The sequence below is a fragment of the Ictidomys tridecemlineatus genome, chromosome 7, assembly GCF_052094955.1.
Source record: "Ictidomys tridecemlineatus isolate mIctTri1 chromosome 7, mIctTri1.hap1, whole genome shotgun sequence".
NCBI classification, from domain to species: domain Eukaryota; kingdom Metazoa; phylum Chordata; class Mammalia; order Rodentia; family Sciuridae; genus Ictidomys; species Ictidomys tridecemlineatus.
Window position 1 is genome coordinate 115456236 of NC_135483.1, and position 21119 is coordinate 115477354.

The 21119-nt window shown below is 35.6% G+C and overlaps 1 protein-coding gene across 2 annotated transcripts in view; it reads left to right on the plus strand.

Moving 5' to 3' along the window:
• Window positions 1–21119, plus strand: part of Arhgap15 (Rho GTPase activating protein 15) — a 591785-nt gene that overhangs the window by 340105 nt on the left and 230561 nt on the right. For both annotated transcript variants that reach the window (XM_021723074.3, XM_040294270.2), the window contains one exon: window positions 583–705. In XM_021723074.3, coding sequence (XP_021578749.2) covers window positions 583–705 — 123 coding nt within the window. The remainder of the gene's footprint in view (window positions 1–582; window positions 706–21119) is intronic.

Sequence of the window (21119 nt, forward strand, 5' to 3'; positions counted from 1 at the left end):
AGAAATGTTTGAGGGAAATATGTGTCCAGTTTTCACCTAAATTTTGTGGTAACGGAACATCAATAATGAAAGTAACAAATATCAGCTTCCAAAATAAAGAAAATCAATTTGTATTAACATAAAATAGAAGATTGACAAAATTATTTGAACAAACAGAGCCTTCAAAAATACCTGCATTACTCAGAGATAGTATATAATCAGAATTAATTGCAATTAGCAATGCTAAATCATTCCTTCCCAATTTAGATAATGGGTTTTAATCTAACTGACCATAATTTTGTGTTTAAACAGATATAAAATTATTTAGATAAAAGTTATTATGCTAAATATAAAGGAATGAAAGTGAAAATGAATTGTGTATATATGGAACTACCCGTATTCTGATTGCACCCTGATGTTGAAATCATACTAATACTTTTATGTGGTCGAATTTTACTCATATGCCCTATATACAGAGAAGGGCCTGAGCTATTAATTCAGGTAGTTGTTCTATAACTACTGTTTTCTATTCATATTTGCATAAAGTAATAATCATAAAGGAGAAATTTACTGAGAGCCTCTGATTTTGTTTTTAATCTCCAGTGTTCAGACTACATCATAGTGCTTCTGATACAAGCGACAAAAACAGAGTTAAAAGCCGATTAAAGAAGTTTATTACCCGAAGACCTTCCCTGAAAACTCTGCAAGAAAAAGGACTTATTAAAGGTGCAGAAGTTTTATACTTGTATTGTTACTGTGATAAGTGAATGTGCCTCCATGTCCACAGCCAATTTGCTCTAAAGGAACATTAGGATAATTTATTCTTCTTAGGTTGCTTATTAAATTTTCTGTTCTATAACAGAGGAAAAAATAGCTGTCTAGAAAAGGAACCCTGAGAAAATAAAGATGGCCTCATGGGATCATTGAAAACAATTCCTAGTTTTGAACTCAGCAGATAGGAATTCTGTACCAGAAGCAGCATAGAAGTATCCTAGTGGGTGGCCTGGTCAAATGACTGCAAAGTCCCATGTGCCAGTACATCCCAGTGTAGTCCTGGTGTCCCTAGCATATCTAATAACAGTAGCCTCAGAAGTGTCCTGATTTGAACAATATTATTTAATCACCCAAATCAGAGTCTAAAATAAGTTCTAGGAAGAAAGTCCGAGGCAAACTATTGTCATAAAAATATGACTACAGTCTACTGAAGGGTCGAGAGCTCAATGTAAACTGAAATAATGAGATAATTTTGTAAATATATCCAAGGTAGAGAAAAATATCTGTACCAAATCATCTTTTTCACTATAAAAAAATAAAAATAAAAAAACATGGTCCCTGGCTTTAGAAGTAGTTAGAATTTAGACCTTGACAATTATTCTATTATGCATACTGACATTAAACAATTTATGAACTTTCTGAGCCTCAGCTTTCCCATCTGTTAAATGGAAATACTGAGAGCACATTTGGCTCACTACACATCGACTTCATACAATAATATACTAGTGTACTATACTAGTATCTTCAGTTCTACCTTAGACTTTATCCTGTAGATTTTTATTTTCCTTAGGAAGGATTCAGTTGTAGATTACCTGCCATCTTGAAATAAAAATAGATTAGCAGCACAAACAATCCCAATTTTACATAAATTCTAATTTTTCATGACTATGGCAAAATAAAAGAGTTTTTAATTCAGTGATAGGGTCTAGGTCCAATCAAAATGCTAAAGAATTAATAACCCTTGACAGTTCCCTAGAATTGGTCTCAGAAAGCAGCAGAGGAACTAGATGCTTAATGCAGTCTTCATACTGATGCAATGGAACCGCTGAACACACTCTAATGCATTCATTTCCTATCTCAGAGTTCCATTAAATTTTCACCATAGCTGACCAATGAGTCAGTATTCATTAGTAGGGCTATGGAAAATCTATGTGAAATTCTGATTTGATAAGCTTCCATTGTTGACTTCCGTGGAATTTTTTTCCAAATACAGATCAAGTTATGCAAATGTAGTCACTTCTTGGACTTGTTTCAAATTTAACTATGAACTTTTTTCAAGGCTTTCACTGAGTTTTTTTTTTTTTTCAATTGAGTAAAAGGCACTGACCCAATTTTTAAAAGGATCTGGCCAGTCAAATTTAGTAATTTAGTCCTATTTATTATTATTATTGTTTAAAGCAGAGATTTAGAAAAAATCAGTAAAGAAAAATCACATGAAATAAATTGATGATTAATGTTTAAATGGTTAAATTCCCCCAAACAAAATGACTCACAAAGTTATTTACATTACTGTAGGGTCAGCTGCTATACTAATTTTCATTTTGACCAAGAGTGTATAAGAGTTCCTTTTCCTTAAAAATTGATCTTCAGTGCATTTGGCTAAAGAATCTGAATCATATTTTTTAAACTGCCTTATCTTTCAGATCTGGATAAAAGGCCTCCATTGCCAAAGATAGGAAACTATGCTTCCCAGTTTGGGCCCTGCAGTTATGCTTCCTGCAGGTCCATAACTGAATTCCTCTTTTTCTTTTATTAACAAGCAATAAGTGTACAGATTAGTGGGTTTCACTGTGACATTATGTATATATCACACACTGATATTGTCCATCCTCTGTCCCCACTCCCCTGATCCCTTCCTAGTTCTTATTTTACTTTCAGGTCTATTTTTGGGGGGGTTCCATAATTGAGAGAAAATATATAATACATGTCTTTCTATGTCTGACTTATTTGCAGAGCAAGATGACCTATAGTTTCATATATTTTCCTGAAAATGATAGGATTTCATTCTTCTAATGGCCTAATAATACTCCATTGTGTGTGTGTGTATGTATATATATATATATATATATATACATACAATTTTCTTTATCCGTATATCTATTGACTCATTTATCTGTAGGCTGATTCCATCTTGACTATTGAGAATAGTGCTGCAATAAATGTGGGTATGGTGGTGCTTCTTTTGAATACTAACTTCATTTTCTTTGAATCAATACACAGGAATGGCATAGCTACATGATATGGTAGTTCTATTTTTAGTTTTTTCAGGACCTCCATACTGTTTACCATAATGGCTATGCTATTTTACACACCCACAGAGAGAGTGTTTGAGGGTTCCTTTCCACTACATCCTTGCAACACGTGTTGCTATTGTTATTTTGATAATGGCCATTCTAACTGAAGTGAGATGGAATCCCAATGTAGTTTTCAGTTGCATTTCCCTAATGGCTAAAGATGGTGAACATTTTTTCATGTATTTCTTGGCAATTTGCACTTCTCCTGAGAAGTGTCTACTTAAGGTCAAAGTGAGCCAAGTATTGCCAGTGGCTCATGCCTGTGATCCCAGCATCTCAGGAGGCTGAGGCAGAATTGTAAGTTCAAGACCAGCCTCAGCAATTTAGCAAGGCCCTATAAAACTTAGCCAGACCCTGTCTTAAAATAAATATTAAAAAGGGCTAGGGACTTGGTAAAGTGCCCCTGGGTTTAATCCCCACTACCAGGAAAAAAAATCTAAGTGTGTGCTCTTTTATATAGTAGTACCAAGAATTTGAGAGAATTGAGCTTTGAATTCAGCCAGGCTTCACTGATTACCCATGTGGGAGGCAGGAATGGCTGTACTTAATAACACCCATCAGACTCATGTACACAAAGAACATTATATAAAAAAATTGCCCTGATATCACACATTTTAAATTAAGTCATAAACCCTTTCTTCAAAACCTAGTTTTTGGACTTATGGAGACTTGGCCAATTTGGGATTGCAGTTGCCAGAATCTAGATCAGAAAACTGTCCCTCAATAGTGTTATGTTTTCTAAATTCTTTAGTATGACTAATGGCAAGTATACATTGTAATGCCAAGGATGGTGGAGGTAGTGGTGGAGATCCAGCAGATATCTCTGATTGGTAAATGGAAAGAAATCAGTGTGTGTGTGTGTGTGTGTGTGTGTGTGTGTGTGTGTGTGTATTGGGGGCAGTAAAGCCATGTTTCCTCTACAAGGAAAGAGAGTGTGAAACCATTCCATGGCTCTTCATGCTTTACATATTGAAGTTGCTACACATTACAATCATAAATACTGTCCTACATAGGGAAAGGAAGATGTTACTAAGTCTATCTTTGTTTGCAATAAATATCCCAACTATTATTCATTTGCCAGAAGTCTAGAGTGAAAAAAAATATTAGGGAATGTTATAATTCAGATGTGAGGTGTCCCCCAAAAGCTCACATGTAGGTTCACAGGAAAAATGATTGGGTTTTAAGAATCTTAAATCAATCATTAAATTTATCCCTTGATGGGGATTAGTTGAGTGGTAACTGAAGTGCTGGAGTGTGGCTGGAGGAAGTGGGAATCGGGATATGGCTTTGGATATATATTTGTATCTGGCCAGTGGTATCTCTCTCTCTCTCTGCTTCCTGATCACCATGATGTGAGCTGCTTTCCTCTGCCACATTCCCCTGCCATGATGTTCAACTTTGAGCCCAGAGAAATGGAGCCAGGCTTCTATGGATTAAGACATCTGAAACCATGAACCCTCAAACATTTCTACAATTGTGCTAGTCAGGTCCTTTAGTCACAGCAGAAAGAAAAAAAAACTAACTAAAACAGAGAATCTCTACCTCCTGAAGTTGTGTAAACTTAGGTTTGCGTTCCCTTATTTTTCTGCTTTCCTTTTATAACACTTAATGATCCAAAATGGCTGCTTGAGTTTCACTCACCATGACCATGTTATGGTTTTGATATGAGGTATCCCCAAAAAGTTCATGTGTAAGAAAATGCAAGAAGGTTCAGAGGTGAAAAAGAATAGATTATGATAGTTGTAACCTCACTGATATGGATTAACTGGTTGATAACTATAGACAGGGATGGTGTGGCTGGAGGAGATAGGTCACTGGGGAGTGGGACCTTAATAGATCAGGTGGGTGTAGCAAACATCTTGCCACTGCAGTGACAGTCTCTAGAAAGCTCCCTGAGTGCATTTATGTTTGCCAAGGGGATGACAACATTTGTATATGTATTATTTTACTACATTGACCATCTCACTGGAAACACAATTCGAATCAGTTTAATTTGTAGATTATAGGCACAAGGGTACACTTTAGGATAGTAGGTGTGCTTGTGCACATCTTCTACATAAGTCAGTTTGGCTAACACTAGCAAATAAATTATTACTTCAGTTCCCAAAACAACTAATCATTCAAATAATAGCACTGACTTCAAAAAAAGGACGTACTCAAAAATATAGTTTTTAGAAAAGATTACAACATTTTTATCTATGAATACTATTTCCAAATATCAAAAAAATAAGATTGTATATTTGGAAAGTGGTTTTATTCATCTTAATATGAACAAAACCCATGACATTAATGGAAACTGAAATTAATGTCATACTAGTTCAATTTTTTAATCAGTACATTGTAAAGTAGACAATCTACTTAAAGATTCAGAAGTATATGGTAAAAAGCAATGTTTTCCAGCCTAGTCCTAGTTTCGCTCCAAGGAGCCACCATTTCGGTTTCTACTTTTAGCTCTCCTAGCGGTTGGCTCCAAATCTATACTATCTAAGGCGCAGGGTGGTTTGTGTCTGTCAGTGTCTTCCTTTTCTTTAATGCTATAATATCATAATTTATCAGTCTTAGACATTAATTCATATTTCTGATGTAATAGGAATGAACTGGACTCAATTCTACCACGCCTCCTCTCTACTCCTCCTCAAATACACATAGTCAGAACAGCTGGTCTTACTGTCTCCCCTCTGTCTTTTCTATTATACTTCTCTATCATAAAAATTTATACTACTTCATTTATCACTACAATTATAATTCTTTAGTAGGTGCATTCAAAAAGTTAAATTTTTTTAAAAAATTGATAATGGCATATTCATGTAAAGTTGTTTACTGAAGTGCTGTTAGACTTCCTTCTCTTTTCTTACAATATCATAACCCCTGTGACTCTCACAAGTAATTCCTGATCGTGGTGAAAAAGATGCTCCTATATTTCACATGTGAGAGAATTTAAACCCACATCTAAGATTTTTTCCGTATTTTGGATCAAATTGTGAACAAAAACTGCTGCAGCCCAGCTGCAGCAACAAAATAGCGGGGGGGGGGGGGGGGGTGACGAATAACTTGTGCCTTGTGCACGTTGATACAGCAGGAGTAGGAGCCGTTTATTGTAGGACAACAGAGCTATTTATACATTTCACACAGCTTATCTAATTAACATAAACTAGATACATCAGTCAACCAATAAGGAATCTCCACACTTAATGGCTCGCTTTTGTTACTTCTCAAACCACTCCCTCTGGCATTTTGCCAGGCACCATCCAGACTTGTTTACGAACTCTAACATTCCCCTGGCAAAATATCAGGTGTTATTTTGACTTGTTTACAGACCTTAACAAAAAACAATAATCAACTTTACTTGGAACATACAAATATGACAGAATCTTTGTCCAAGAAATATGGGATTAATATATCTGTAAGTCCAAAGTAGTAATTTATGGGTATATAACAAGGAATGATATTCCTACTTTCAACTGCAATGCTCCACCATTCACTTAAAATCATATCATCTTTTAACTTGGCTTATTTTTTGATTATAACTTTCTTGTACAAATTTCCTCCCCAACAGAGTTTTATTTTATTTTTTCGTGTTTTCTGGGTCTTTATGTCATCAAATGCTTTCACCTTCCCAGTCTAGTCTTCCATGTTCTGCTCTTTTTTCCCTTGAATATCTTCTAATGTTTTTCAATCCTTATTCCAATTTGAATTGGTTACTTTCCAGGGTTGTTACCCTGTGATTTCTTTTCACTGCTTTTCAGCTGTATTTACTGTCCTCTGAATCCATGGCTTTTACTTCTCATTTAAATACCTTCTACTCTGTGACAGGCTCCTTTAATGTGTTTAGAAAACCTGAGACCTCATAGGTCAGAAAATATCTTCAGTATGCCCACACACTTGATCAATAGTTTAGTTGGTTGTTAAATTCCTTTGCATTTAGAAGACAGACTTGAATGTTTCAGTCATAATTGTTCCATTTTTAAACACTAATGGTTACTTTGAATTTTTTTCTCTCAAAATCATTGGCTATTTTGGATTTATTTTGAGATTTTGTCATCAAGATAATGTATGTAGTTAACAAAATTTTTAAATCTATTCTTAGCACTTAATTTCAAGAAGTATGACTCTAAAAAAGAATTATAACTCTCTGATGGTATAGGTAACACACACCTATGATCCCTCTTACTCAGGTGAATGAGGCAGGAAGATCACAAATTCAAGGCCAGCTTCTGCAACTTAGTGAGGTCCTGTTTCAAAATAAAATATAAAATGATCTGAGGGTGAAGGACAGTGGTAGACCTCCCTGTGTTCAATTTTCAATATTGGGGAAAAAAAGTAGTATTTTTTCAACTATGTAATTTTTCTCCATTTTTGTTTGTTTGTTTATGTTGATATGTTTCTCTGACTGCTGTGGAATTTATTCCTTTTATGCTCTTTTCCTTTTATGCTCTTTTGAGGAATTTATTAGGTTAATATTTAATCATCAGAATGGATTATTTCATTCAATCTTATTATTCTCATATTCTGAAAGAATTGTTTTATTTCCCAATATTTACATTAATTTTCTTATTTTATCAATAATATTTTCAATTTTCTAGATTTTTTCTTTTATTCAACTTGTTCTTTTTTGTATATCTCATTCTCTCACATATAAATCTTTTGTTGACCATTCTACTCCCATGACTACTAAGTGCACGTACACACACACAGAGGCACACACACGCAAATGTGTTCTTAACATTCATCTGAGGACATAAATTGGAATTTGCTGTTGTTTTGGACTTTTGATTTTTTATTTAAAACATTCTTTTTTATGCCTTGAATCATCAAATTTACCTACCATACGTTGATTTATTTGTCTCATTCTATTTCCAACAAACTAATGCCTTTGTTCAAATATCTGATAGGCATGGTTGCTCATTTTTATTAAAGAATGATGCTCCACATAGATTGGGTGGAGCTCTAAATGCATGAGTAGAGATAGTTTTGCTTAGGGTGATCTGTCAGTGGCTCCAACACCTTCCTCAAATATCATGTATTTCCAAACAATGCAGAATACCCTTTAGACTATTGATAAATGGAATGAATAACTTTGATGACAGAAAGTTTTCAACTTTATTTTATGGCTAATAAAATTGAGGGGCTGGGGTTGTGGCTCAGCAGTAGAATGCTTGCCTAAAATGTGCAAGGCACTGGGTTCATTAAATCCTCAGCATCACATAAAAAATAAATAAATAAAATAAAGGTATTTTTTTAAAAAAGAAAGAAAAAGAAAATTGAGGAAAAAAAAATTTAGTGTATTTGGAAGTAATTTGAGAATTCAACCAAGGCAGGTTTGACACTGGATTTTTTCATTTATCAGCAACCTAACTAAATATATGGCTGTTGGATTTCTTCCCTATGATATGTACTTGAGTTTAGTTTAAATGATATATTAAAAGAACCTCTCTCAGTGCCCAGCTTATTTTTGCCATTCAACTACTGCTCAGCTTATTGTTGCCATTCAACCACTGGTTTCTCCCTTTCTTCATTTCTTGATTCTCCTTTCCTTTTTTCTTTTCTTTATTTCATCTTTCCAAAATTTATTTCCTTCCTTTCTTTTCCTCTTTTCTCCTTAGTGTCCTGGAGAAAATTATAATCAAGATGATAACAGAAAACCATTATCCCAAGTATTAGTTTAAAATTTGAGAAATCAATCCAAGCATGTGTCTAGGAAAGGCAGAAATAACTCACACACTTCAAGGAAAGTGCATTAACAAGTTGAGATTGGATTATATTTATCTTTTTGATAATTTGTATTGTGGTACTCGTCATACATCAATGGACATGAGCCCATTACTCTCGCTTACATAGTGTCATAGAGTTGCTGGAATATTTAAGTAATTACCCACACAGACACACAAATTATTTAAGGTTTCTGTCAAAAAAAGAAAATAATGTTTTTGAAAAACCATAGGACTTTTGTAAAATGTGTCAATTATATTGAGAAGCAAAGAAAGAATTTTCACTCACATTGCAGATACAAGTTATCAGGCCTAAACTTTCTGCAAAAAGTCATGTTTATGAATAGCAAAATTATTAAGAGGAAAGTATTTTTAAATAATTAATTAGAGCTAATGTATGACAGTATAACCTTATTGTCACACTGTTAATTTAAGCAAAATATATATGCACAACAATGCAATGTAGCTTTGAGTAGAGACATGCTCCAACTTTGTCACTAGATCAGTGTTAGTCTGAGAATAACTTTATTTGAATTTATATACTAGGCCATGGGTCTATCATTGCTAGGGCCTGAAATACTTCCACAATATGCACTAATGTGCTTAAAAATATCTTGTAAATCTTCTTTTCTTTAAACTTCTTTATGGTTTATAAGTGAACTGTGATCCTTACGTGTGAGCTATGTCATGATTTAATATTAGCCCAAATTAATAGTCAACCTTAAGCTTCTTTATCTTGGCCTCAAAGCTTCCTAGTTCCTTTGCATTAGTAGTTCCCAGGCAGTTTTTGTTATTTAAGGGCTCCTGGAGCAAATGTGTTGGTAATAGAGTACCACATAGCCAGCTTTGGTTCAATAATAAAATACAGGTCACTGTGAGAGACAGAAAAGTGCACCTGGGTAACAGGTTAAGCCTGTGTCTTTTAAAAGCTTGTTATCCATAGAGGAAATGATCCAGGTCTTATGAGATATTAAAAGCAGAATAACTTTGGAGCAATGAAAGAAAATGAGGTCCAGAAATGGGTCTGTATTAGGTAAGGGGTAAAAATGAGCCCAAATAACAAGTTGGTTTCCCCATGGTTCAATAATTTATTTTCATATGGGAAGAGATCTTTTTATACAGACATTAGTTGGAATATAAAATTGAGATAGTGACTTACATGTATAATAGGCCCTCCAATGTCCATTCATTCTGCATCAGTGGATTTCAAAGAATTGAAAATATTAGAAAAAAATTAATGTTTTGTTTTTAGTTACATGGCATCTAAACCCCATACTAGCTCTTGCCCTGGCAGTAGGTGCTAGCTTTTTACATACTATGGACCAGAGTTTTGGTATACCCTACATGGTTATTCAAATTCTGATGATAATTCAAAATACTGTATTTGAAATTTCCAGTTTGAGGACTTTCAAATTGTTGTAGAAGTAAAAGAAATAGACATGTACATCAATAAGGAACAGTAATAGGTGGAGGCAAGCCTGCTTTCAACATGTGAATATGGACTATGTTTTAAACATATCCTGTATATTAAGTCTGATCATGTGTGTGTGTGTGTGTGTGTGTGTGTGTGTGTGTGTGTGTGTGTGTATACAAAAGATACAAAACCTCCTCCTTTTCCACTTCTAACATTGGACAAGCCATAATGACTAATGCTCTCCAAAACATGTATTTTCAATCAGCCACAAGTGACCATAAGTCAGGTAAATTGATGTTTCCTTCTGGTGTCAGAAGGCTGCTACCCTCTGGAGAAGTGGTCCATAACCATTTTAATTCTCTAATCACATCCTAAGCCTTTCCTCTATGAAACCACTAAAGAAAAAGATGCAATGCCCTTGTCAGAACTCAAAAGAAGTCCTATTTTAAAAGTTAGCATTTATTATTGATGTCCTGCTGTTTTCCTGCAGGTGTTTTCATCCCACATCCTGCAGCCTCCCCTTGTGACACCTAAAGTCAGCTTTGCAGACAATGGGAGCTTCTTCAGCCTAGTTCTTATTGGCTTTTCTGGATCTCTGTAGATGCTGTGAACAGAATCCAAACTTGGTGCAGATATTGACTATTTCTCTTATAATTTTTATAATTCTATACTTCACACAAAGTGCAGGCTGATGATTTCATGTTATGTGAAGGTAGGCAATTCAGGGAGATTAGAGCAGAACTTCATCCTGTCCTAGAAATTGATAATTTGAACAAATGTGTAAATAAATGCTTCATATGAACTGAGACATTGAACTTTCCGTGGCATTCCAGACAGGAGGTCTGATGCCTTCCTCACTCCTGGTATGAGTGGGATTTAAGAGCCCATGTCCTGCATATGTTGAGAGTATCTGTGGGGATGGTGCAAATCAGACTTTCTACAGCCCAGCTCACCTTACCAGAACCACACTCAACAGATGTGTTAGACTGTAACTAGAAAGGAAATATTAATGTCAACATTTCATTTTGACATATTCTAAGATTCAGAGAATGCTGTTTTGTGTTGTTTAGTATCACTGACAGTTTTGCCTATGAATCTTTTCCCCCAAAATTTATGTCTATCATAAATAACAGTATTTCATCAGTTTACAAGGACGAAAATAAAAAATGTATGTCATTTTATTGGGGGGGCTCAAATTTTGTTCTATATAAAAATATCTCCCTGGTGGCTTCTTATACCTACCTGATTAGTGATAGTAAAAATCAACTAGTCCCAAGCTGTTAGTGATGGAATGTGCCTGTGATTCCTACTACCTGGGAGACTGAGATTGTAAGATTGCTTAAATCCAGAGGTTCAAGGCCAATATGGGCAACATAGTGAGAACCCATCTCAAAACAAAAATGATAGTAATCAAAAAATAACCCCTGTTGAATTTAATCATTAGTAAAAGAACTCCATGTTTCCTGTATTTTCTGTTTTATTTTTTCCCTATGGGAGGGAAGGAGGAGTCTGTATCAGAATTTGGAGAATTACAATTTGTTATCTGTCCATATTAGTCAAATTGCAATATGGAAAGGTGTAACTAACAGCTTTTCTTTGAAACTGAGTATGTTGCTCTGAGTGTATTTTATCAAAGCATTTTCTGGGGCAACAGATCTGAAAAACATAAACTTTATGTAGTATTGCTCCTCCTTGGATATTTCCTTTTAATATGTCTTTTCTTTTTGAAGATAAAATAGAAGAAGTACATGAAAGAGTCCTGGGAATAGGCATCCATGTCATAAACACCCTCCTCCCCCTCTTCACCATCCAGGGCTCCCAGACCCTGAAATTTGGAAATGATTTGATTGAAGTGTTGAATACCTTGATCTTGTTTGAATTCTCCTCCTTCTTCATTGTCTTCTCTCTATGGGAGGCAAAAGTCCTGTCATGGAGTCACTCCTGGGAGGGAAGGAGGTATTTCTAGCAACCATATTTTCCAAACACAAAATTGAGACACATGGCTTGACAGTGACATAATATTTGAAGTAGGACTGGGCTCAAAGATCCAGAACATATGGTTGAAAGAGTTTACTTATAAAAAGCAACCATTTAAGACACTTTCTAGATTCTTATACACTAAAATCACATTCCCCCATCTTTTTTTATTCTTATTAAAAAATATAACCCACAAATCAGAAAACTGACCAGTTTTCTTTCAAACCTGTTTCTCTGCCAGCTTGAGAACCACCCTTTGACTAGAAATCTAAATGCACAGCCATCAAGGAAGAAATGCAAACCAGACTGCCAAACATATTATGAATATATTGCTCTTCTTAAAAATGCTAGTTGGTTTTTCATACTGGAGTATTGACTAACTGTCTGTGTTTGATGTATGGTTTACCAGCCTGATGTCGACTTATGGTTAGAGCTTAACTTGTTAGTTCTGCTTTTGCAGCCAATTCAGAATAACTACAGATGCCTCGAGATATTAAAATTGACTGCTCAAATGGACTCAGTGTGGGAGTTTCATTGGTTTTAAATTGATAACAGCTGAAAGAGTGAATGATTAAAGTGTACATGGGCAGAGGACACAGCTCTTTCATAGGAACTCTTGTGAACAGACTCCAGTAGTGTGGGAATTTTTTCTTTCTTTTTCTATTATAGTTATGGCTAAGCAATCTGGGGTTAAATTTTAAAATTGTGTAGGAATATTTGAAAGCCAAGAGGAAAAAAACTAATTCCTGAGAAACTGAGATAAATTCTGATGAAGTGGGTTTCTAATCTGTAGGGAACATTTAAAGTTAAGTAGCATTCCATAAGGTGGTAATTGTGTCTATTTCCCAGGCATTTGAGTTAAATAAGCTGTATAGGAAGCATAAACTGTCATAATAGAAGGATTGAAGTGTTGTGTGTATCTCTTTCTTCAACTCATAAAAACCAGAGCTCCAAAGTGCCTTATCACAGACAAGTCAAATAAGGCCCCTTCTCTGCTTCCTTATTCTCCTGGGAACATTTATTGTTGTTTTCATTATTTAAAAAGATGTTCTGAATACTTTCCTCTCACACACACAAAAAAGAAAACACAAAAGAAAAATAAGAAAACTCTTCTCCCCCTCCCCAAATCAGCTATTCTTTTTATAAAGCAGGTTTTGTGAAAATGTACTTTCACAATTTAGTAGTAGCTTAGGGAAAAGGCTCAGTAAAGAAAAAAAATCAGAGAAATTTAAAGTTTATAAAAAAGAAATATCTTTTTATATTACATGCCTTCTTCAACTTTTTTCCCAAGAGTTCAGTGCCCTTCCTACACAACACTATGACCTAAGTCTGCTCTGTTTTTAAATGTCTCTTTAAATTGTACCTTTGATATCCCATTAAAAATATTAGGATCACTTTATAAAGCTAGCTGATGGAGAGCATTAATATATAATAATTAAACTGGGATTTATTGGAGAAATACAAAGCCAAATATCATGTGCCCATTTCCCATATTAATTTTTAAAAGAAAAATGGAAAAAAAAAGTTCCTGTTAGCATATCCCCAAATATGTAGTAAATATTGTCCTTTTGTTAATAAAAATTAGTGGAATAAGAGATTTTGATATATTTGACAATAACATCATGGATAGTGGTATGTATTTTTAGATGTTAGCAAATCAAATTGTAAATAATGGTTTGATGTGAAAACAAAATAAATTGTGAGTAATCTGTTCCATGTTTATAAGAAAATTTATCATGCATTTACTGGTTTGAACTTTGCCCCACAGTATAACCTGTACACCTGAACTGAATCTTGACACTGCCCCTTATGGTACCTTCCTGAGACACACAGAATCACTCAACCAGGTTTTGTTTGTGTCTGTGCAGATAGCCTTTAAGAACCTACTATAGAGTTGATGTTTACAGAAGATGTAACTCTCTCAGAAATGAAGAGCGGAAGAGAAGTTTCATTCTCCTTCAACATGTTTCTTATCCATATTAGGAGGGAAATTTTATAGGAGATGTCATCCAAGTTAAACACATGTGAGAACCATTAACTTGAATATATCACTTCTAATATGTTCCTTTGAACTTAGATCTCAAATTCTTAGGAGTAAAAGATGGAGCCGGAAGAAGCCTGGCCTCAGTTAACCTCACCATGAAGGAATCTATCTAACAACTAGAGGCTAAGACATAAGAAAGCAGATAATCTGAAAATAACACTTTAAGGATATCTTAATATCTGGAAATTCCAAATCATCTAAGTGTCAGAAAAGCTATCACTCCCCTGGACTCCTTCATCATTTTCACCACCTCATATACATACTCAGCAAGATATTATGTTTGTCTTTTGTGATTGTAAATTTCAAATGCACTGGGCCTTTGAGCATGTTACAATTTTTCTATGATAAAAAATTTAATTAGCATAGAAGACCATTCAATATTATGTAAAGAATTTGACAGGGCATCATTGAATGTTTTTAGAAACAATTAACATGTCAAAAGAGGAAGTGAGAGCCTATTTTGGTTATAAATCTGTTCACATAATTAGCAGTTGCAGAAGTCAGAAACATTTTAGAAAGAAAAGCAAGGTTAGACCCTCACTTCATCAAAAACAGAATTCCCAATGATGTAAGATACCTCAAATTCTCTAGCATAAATTTTCTAGATTTATTTACATGCTTTCATGCATTCCTATTTAATTAGAAAAATCATGTATTTACAGTGTGAGTGAGTGAATAATCTTAAAGACAAATGACATTGGCTGGAAATATACTGTTAAGCATATAAGGAGAGACAATCATATCTTTGTGTAAGATTGTGTTCAACTCCAGATGCCTCGTGGTATGAAGTGTTACTAACAGGACTCTTTGGTGGGGAGCTGACTAGATGTGTGCACAGACCAGGGCTCCACAGAAGTAAAAGTGCCTTTGGCCTCAGACAGGACTGATGGGCAGGAGGTAGAGTGAGAAAAGTAGGTGCCACCGACTTACTTGATCTAGGACAAAAAGATACTGCAACAAGAGATGTAGTATCTGAGGAATTCTGGAAATGGCAATTAATGCTTTGGGGTAAAATCTTAGTGGAAAACACTGTCCTATGACAGCCCAAAGCCATCTATTGGTTCCTATAATCAGAAACTGTAGTGTGAACCCTAGCAAAACCTAGAGGGAGCTTCTGTAGATGGGTTCTTCCTGGCCTCCCAATGTGATTCCTGAGAAGCTGCAGTGAACATGTGGTGGATGATCAGTTTCATGTGCTGACCTGGACCTTAGATGCTCATCAGAGATCTTCTGGGAGGAGCCTGTGCTAATCAATCAGGCCTACCATCTGGAGGCTGGGAACAGTCCAGGGAGCCTTTGCTAGGGAAGGGTCTGAACCTGCTGCCTTTATTGTGACCCGGATTGAGGTCCAGACTCAAAAAACATCTGACAAAATACACAGCTCAGTCTTGAGAGAAAGTGAAAGTCAAGCACAAAAAATATATTTCACTTTACATGATGGTTAAGTATATAAAGCACACTTGAGATAAACATACCAAAAATTATTTTCTTTATTGGCCTTAGGTAAATTATAATGGTAGGATTGGGGGAACAAGGAGATAATGAACATCAGGAACAGATGAAACCCTTCCTATGATATTTGAAAGAGATGTGTTCTTTTTTTATTTGGGGAAATGGTATATTGCGGAACCATCAAGATCACTAAATTTTTAGTAGATTTGAAAGTACAGCTTGGCTCTGCTACTACTTTTTTGTAAATTTGGGCAAGGTGATGAAATCATCTCTTCATGCTTTCCAGGTAATACCTCTTAGTCATGTTAACATTATACAAAGAGTGATTAGTATAGCAAATAACAAGTCTGTAATCCCAGCAACTCAGGAAGCTGAGGTAGAAGGATCACAAGCAGAGGCCAGCATCAACAATCTAATGAGGTCCTTTCTCAAAATAAATAAATAAATAAATAAAAATAAAAAGTCTAGGGATGAAACTTAATGATAAAGCACCCCTGGGTTCAATCCCCAGTATCAAAAACAAAAAACAAAACCAAAATTAATTGTTATATTGTGTTCCTAGTTCTATTCTAGTAAGAATATGCCATTCCTTCTCCTGATTGCAGATAACATATCCTGAAAATTGCAAAACATATAAATTATGGTGTAAGTTTGTGACTGTACCAGGGAAGTCCACATCCTGAACATTCTGTGCTTAGCACTCTGCTTACCATGTTTTCAGGCTTACTCAATGATGGGGATGAAGAGACATGCTTGCATTTTTGGTGTTTTAGTTTTAATTGTTATTCATGTTGCCTATTGCCAAAGTATCTTCTTTAAACCACTGTGTTTAACTTACATAAAGCAGGGTCCCCAAGAAAAGATTAAGCAGGATAAATGTGTAAAAAAATATGGTATAATATATCAAATGTCAAATGCTTTAAGGAGCATTCAGGTCACAAATTTGGAAGAATTACAAATAGAAAAGTAAAAGAAAAATTAATGTTTAATTTATTCTCTGGTCTTTATACTGAGTCTTGAATTAAAACATTTGGATTGTGGAGAAGTGGAGAAGATATTTGAGGTGCACAGCTGTAGGAAAGCCTAGGAACAGTGGTTTGGATGAAATGTAAAGGGTTTGGTGATAAGAAGGGTATGTGGCAGATGCTTTGTATAATCCCCAGGCTAAGGAATTTGTAGGAAAACTTTTTATAAGGCAGTTTTGTTATTCAACACTTATTTTTATTTTTTTGGCAAACATTTACTGATGACTTGCATTGCAGTAACAATAAGCTGCATACTGGGATCATAAAGATGAATGAGACTTGTTTGCTTTCTTCAAAATCAGACACATCAGTGCTACTCATAAAGAAAAGTTGTGTTTCAAGAAAAGCACATGCATTCCTCTCAAACCTGGTTCCACTAGAAGATGGACAGGAAAACATTTTAGAAGACTTTGTTATGGAACTGGTGCTCAAAACACAATTTTATTTAATTTTTGAATAATCTCAATGGCAAAAGACCCAACAGCTGCGGGTATAAGTGAAGTAGCAGTGACTATGAGGCACAATGTCACAGCTATGGTTCCCTCTTGTATAATCACCATTCATCATCCTTCCTGTCTCTAAGGTCTCCCTGACTATTTATGGGAATGGATGGGATGTGTTGCATATAATGAGGACCATCTTCTACCCCCTCATGTTCTTCTACTTTGTTTTTTCCTCCTTCGTACCCAACTGTCCACACAGCATCCAAAGAAGGTGCCTTACCACAACTTTGCATCCAGCACCTTCTGAGAGTTGGCTGTTTCCCTGCCTAGGGACTGCTGAGAGCTCCTAAGCCTGCAGAACCTTCCAATTGCCCATAAGTGATCCAGTCTCTTCGGTTCCTACTGAGCCCCTAGAATCACTGTGTTTCCAGAGGAAACAGAAAAAACTGCTCTTTCCCCCCACTCTACCTCTGTGTGTATGGTTTTTAAGGAGTTGAAACAGCAACTGTTAGCCTTTGGATCTCACAAGGTGAGAAGATTTCTTCATTCCCTTAAGTCTGATGTTCTTTTCTCAACAGAAATCAGCCCTACTCCATGGGACTTACCTAGGGTTTATGTACCATATGCCATCTCTCAGAAATCCCCTTGACCTCCATGTGTTCAAAATTTCTTCTGTCTTTTGTCAACTAATATCAACTCTTACAGGAGGTCATCTGGGAGGTGAGCATCACTCTGCAAGTTCAGTAGGCAGATCCAGCTGAGGTGCTCCCTTCTTTTTTTAAGCTCCCCTACTCATTCTTAGCGAGTTCTCTTAGCTGGAAAAAGAACATACCTGAAGAGTGTGCAGTTAACCCAGAAAATGTGCAACATACAAAACTGCATGTCACAGATAATGCCTGTTCACTCAATGTTGTGGACAACTTCAGGGCAGGACCAAGTGCTTTAGAAATGTCATTGCATGGTCCCTTTCTGCAATGGGAGATAAAAAGTGAGAAACACACACTGTATTTGACTGGAAGTCCAAAAGAGACAAAATGTTTTCGGAAATGTGTGCATCATGTCCTACTAATTTGGGCTCATAATCCCTTTACTCCAATTACATTCCTGGAAATGTTTTTCGGTTTCTTCGAATAGAATAACTAGCGCAAGGCCTTGCTCAGAACTGCCCACAGGGAATGGGCATTCCTGAGCAGAGCTTCCACCACACCTCCACAGAGCTGGCCAACGCTTCCACAGAACCACATGATTCCCCAGCTCTTAATATGGTTTATTATAAAATCCTTTACCTGCCTCAAAGCACTTTTCATCAAAGCCACTTTTAAGCTGAAGCTGAGGACTAAAGAATGCCTTTAACAGAATCCTGAAATAGCTTTTAACCCGAGGCTGAGAGAGAAAGTGCTTTTAACCTAAAGTGCTTTCCTCTTAGGTACTTCAATGTGTACCTAGCACTCAACGTTAGTGGCTTTGAGAACACCCTTAAGACCCAAATGAAAGAGACTCCATTATAGATATTCAAGCCTGTTATATTAATATATTACAAGTAATATTTGAAATCATTAAGCAGTTTTACTCCAACTAAATTTGAGTCTTTTCTTATTGAACTATGCATTCATGCAAATAAATTGAAGTCTTGCCACCTGGGATTCTAACAAATCTATGCTGATATTAGGGAAAATGCAGTCTTTTTTCCTAGATTTTACTTAAATCTGGAGTGACTTAAAAATTTCTACACTTTCTCCACCCAAAATGAATCTTTCAACTCTCAACATCGCTGAATGATATTTCCAGTTTCAGTCCCTATTAGCTGTGTTTAAAAGATAAATTATATCATTTAGAATTAGTTCAATTACCTGAATAAATTTTATGTATCAAATTTTCTTCTCAGAATTGTCACTCAAACAAAAATAAAATTACTGACTTCACAGTAGTTTTAATCTCTCAATAAAGTTCCTCCTTAGTTAAATAAGTGACAACATAATTGATAGATGTTTCAACTTCAGATTACATAAAGTTATGTGACTAAATGAATTCTATGGACAGTTTTCTATTTAAAGGATATAAAAACATACAAATATGACAGAACTTATAAAAATTTGACATGCTTGAATTTAATAAACACTCCCACTTTTTTTCTGATCCCCTCCATACTCTAATGAGGTGAAGGCAGACAAATGAAAAGCAGAAAATATTGTCAACTTGCAAAGTAAATAAAGTCTTTGTGAATCAAATTTAGCCATGTTAATCAGCTAAAATACTCTAAAGCAAACTGACCCGTATTTCTCTCCTACTCAAGGGATCATATCACAATCTTTACATAGAAATAACTTTCACTTATAAATTGCTTTCCCTTGTTTTTATATCATCCATTCATTCATTTATATATTTATTGTGTGACCAGAAGGCACATAAAATAATAAATACATACATATACGTACAAGCTTAAGGAACTGCATTTATCTTGTTCAACTATGTGAAGATTCCTTTGCTTGAATGTTTGTTTCTCATTTCCTCCTTGTAAGAAACTGATAATAATTTTTATTCTTTCAGATCAAAATTACAAATGCAATGAGGCTATCCCTGTCATCTTCTCAATTAGTTCTCCCTTCTCTTTATCCCAAAGCTATGATGCCATTATTTAGATCTTCCTATTAGACTCTGAGCTGTATCAGGTAGACCAGAGACCACCTTATTCAAAACTGTACTTCCTGGGAAATTGCTGCCTGAAAAGAGATGAGGAAGGAACTAAAGTTGGATATGAAGCCTTTCAGTGCTGTTAGAGTAATAATTTATTTACAGTTTATTTTTCCTATAGAAACTCATGTCACTGGGCACTACTTGGGCAGTTCTGCTCTTTTTAACTTCATTTCTCTTGTCATTCTCAGGCTTGGACTACTGGACATTATTCAAGCTTTCCAGGGCTAAATTATTCCAATCATGTGGCTTCAAATCTTATCTACAAATTGATGCTCTCCAAACTTAAAACCTCAGCCTCACACTCCAGACTTGCATATTCAAATGTCTATTTGACATCTCCTCGGGTGCTTGGTAGACATCTCAAATTTATCCAGAGCAACCCTTGATTCCCCGGCTCCCACGTGTTCTCTATTTCAGGAAATACCACAGCCATGTGCCAGCTGGAGTCACCCTCCACTTTAACTCTGTCTCTTTCACTTCCATCAGCAAATCCTGCCTAAAAATATATTCTAAATTCAACCACTTTTAGTCACTTCCGCTATTGCCATCTTTATCTAAGCACCATCATCTCTCTGTGGAATATTTCACTAGCCCTCTGACTGGCCTCTCTGCTTCTCATCCTGGCCCTCTTAAAATTTATCTCCACACAGAAACTAAGAAGATCATTTAAAGATGCAAATCCAATCATGACACTCCCCTATTCAAAAATCTTCAATTCCTTAGAATAAGATCATATGGAAAATGACATTTAGTGTTCTTCCTGTGACCTATAATGTCCTCAGTGCTCTGCCCTCCAGGTTACATTTTTTAATTTCATCCTCAACCACACTCCTTCTAGTATACCCAACTCCAGCCACTCAGACCTTTTGCTCCTCTTCAAAGGCATGCAGCTCACACCTGCACCTCTGTGCACTTGCTGATCCCATTTATACTGCTCAGTCCTTCACTTCAGTTGATCTCTGGTCAAATGCCATTTCCTCAAAGATAACTTTTCTGGAAATACCACTATCTCTCTGCCTTGCTTTATTTTTTCATAGCACTTACAGCCACCTGACTTCATATTACATATCCATGTGTTTGTGTGTTTGTTTCTCCTATTTATACATATAAGCTATGCGAAGGCAGAGTTTTCCTTCACTATCCCATTTCCAGTGGGGACTGAAAAATACTCTTGGATGTATAAATTGAATGGATGAAGACAACAATGTATGACCAATTCACTTGGTCAAAACATTGTCTATCCTGTTGGGATTCTCTGTGAATGTGTGTCTGTGTGTACATGTGTGTGTGTGAGAGAGACAGAGCAACAGAGAAA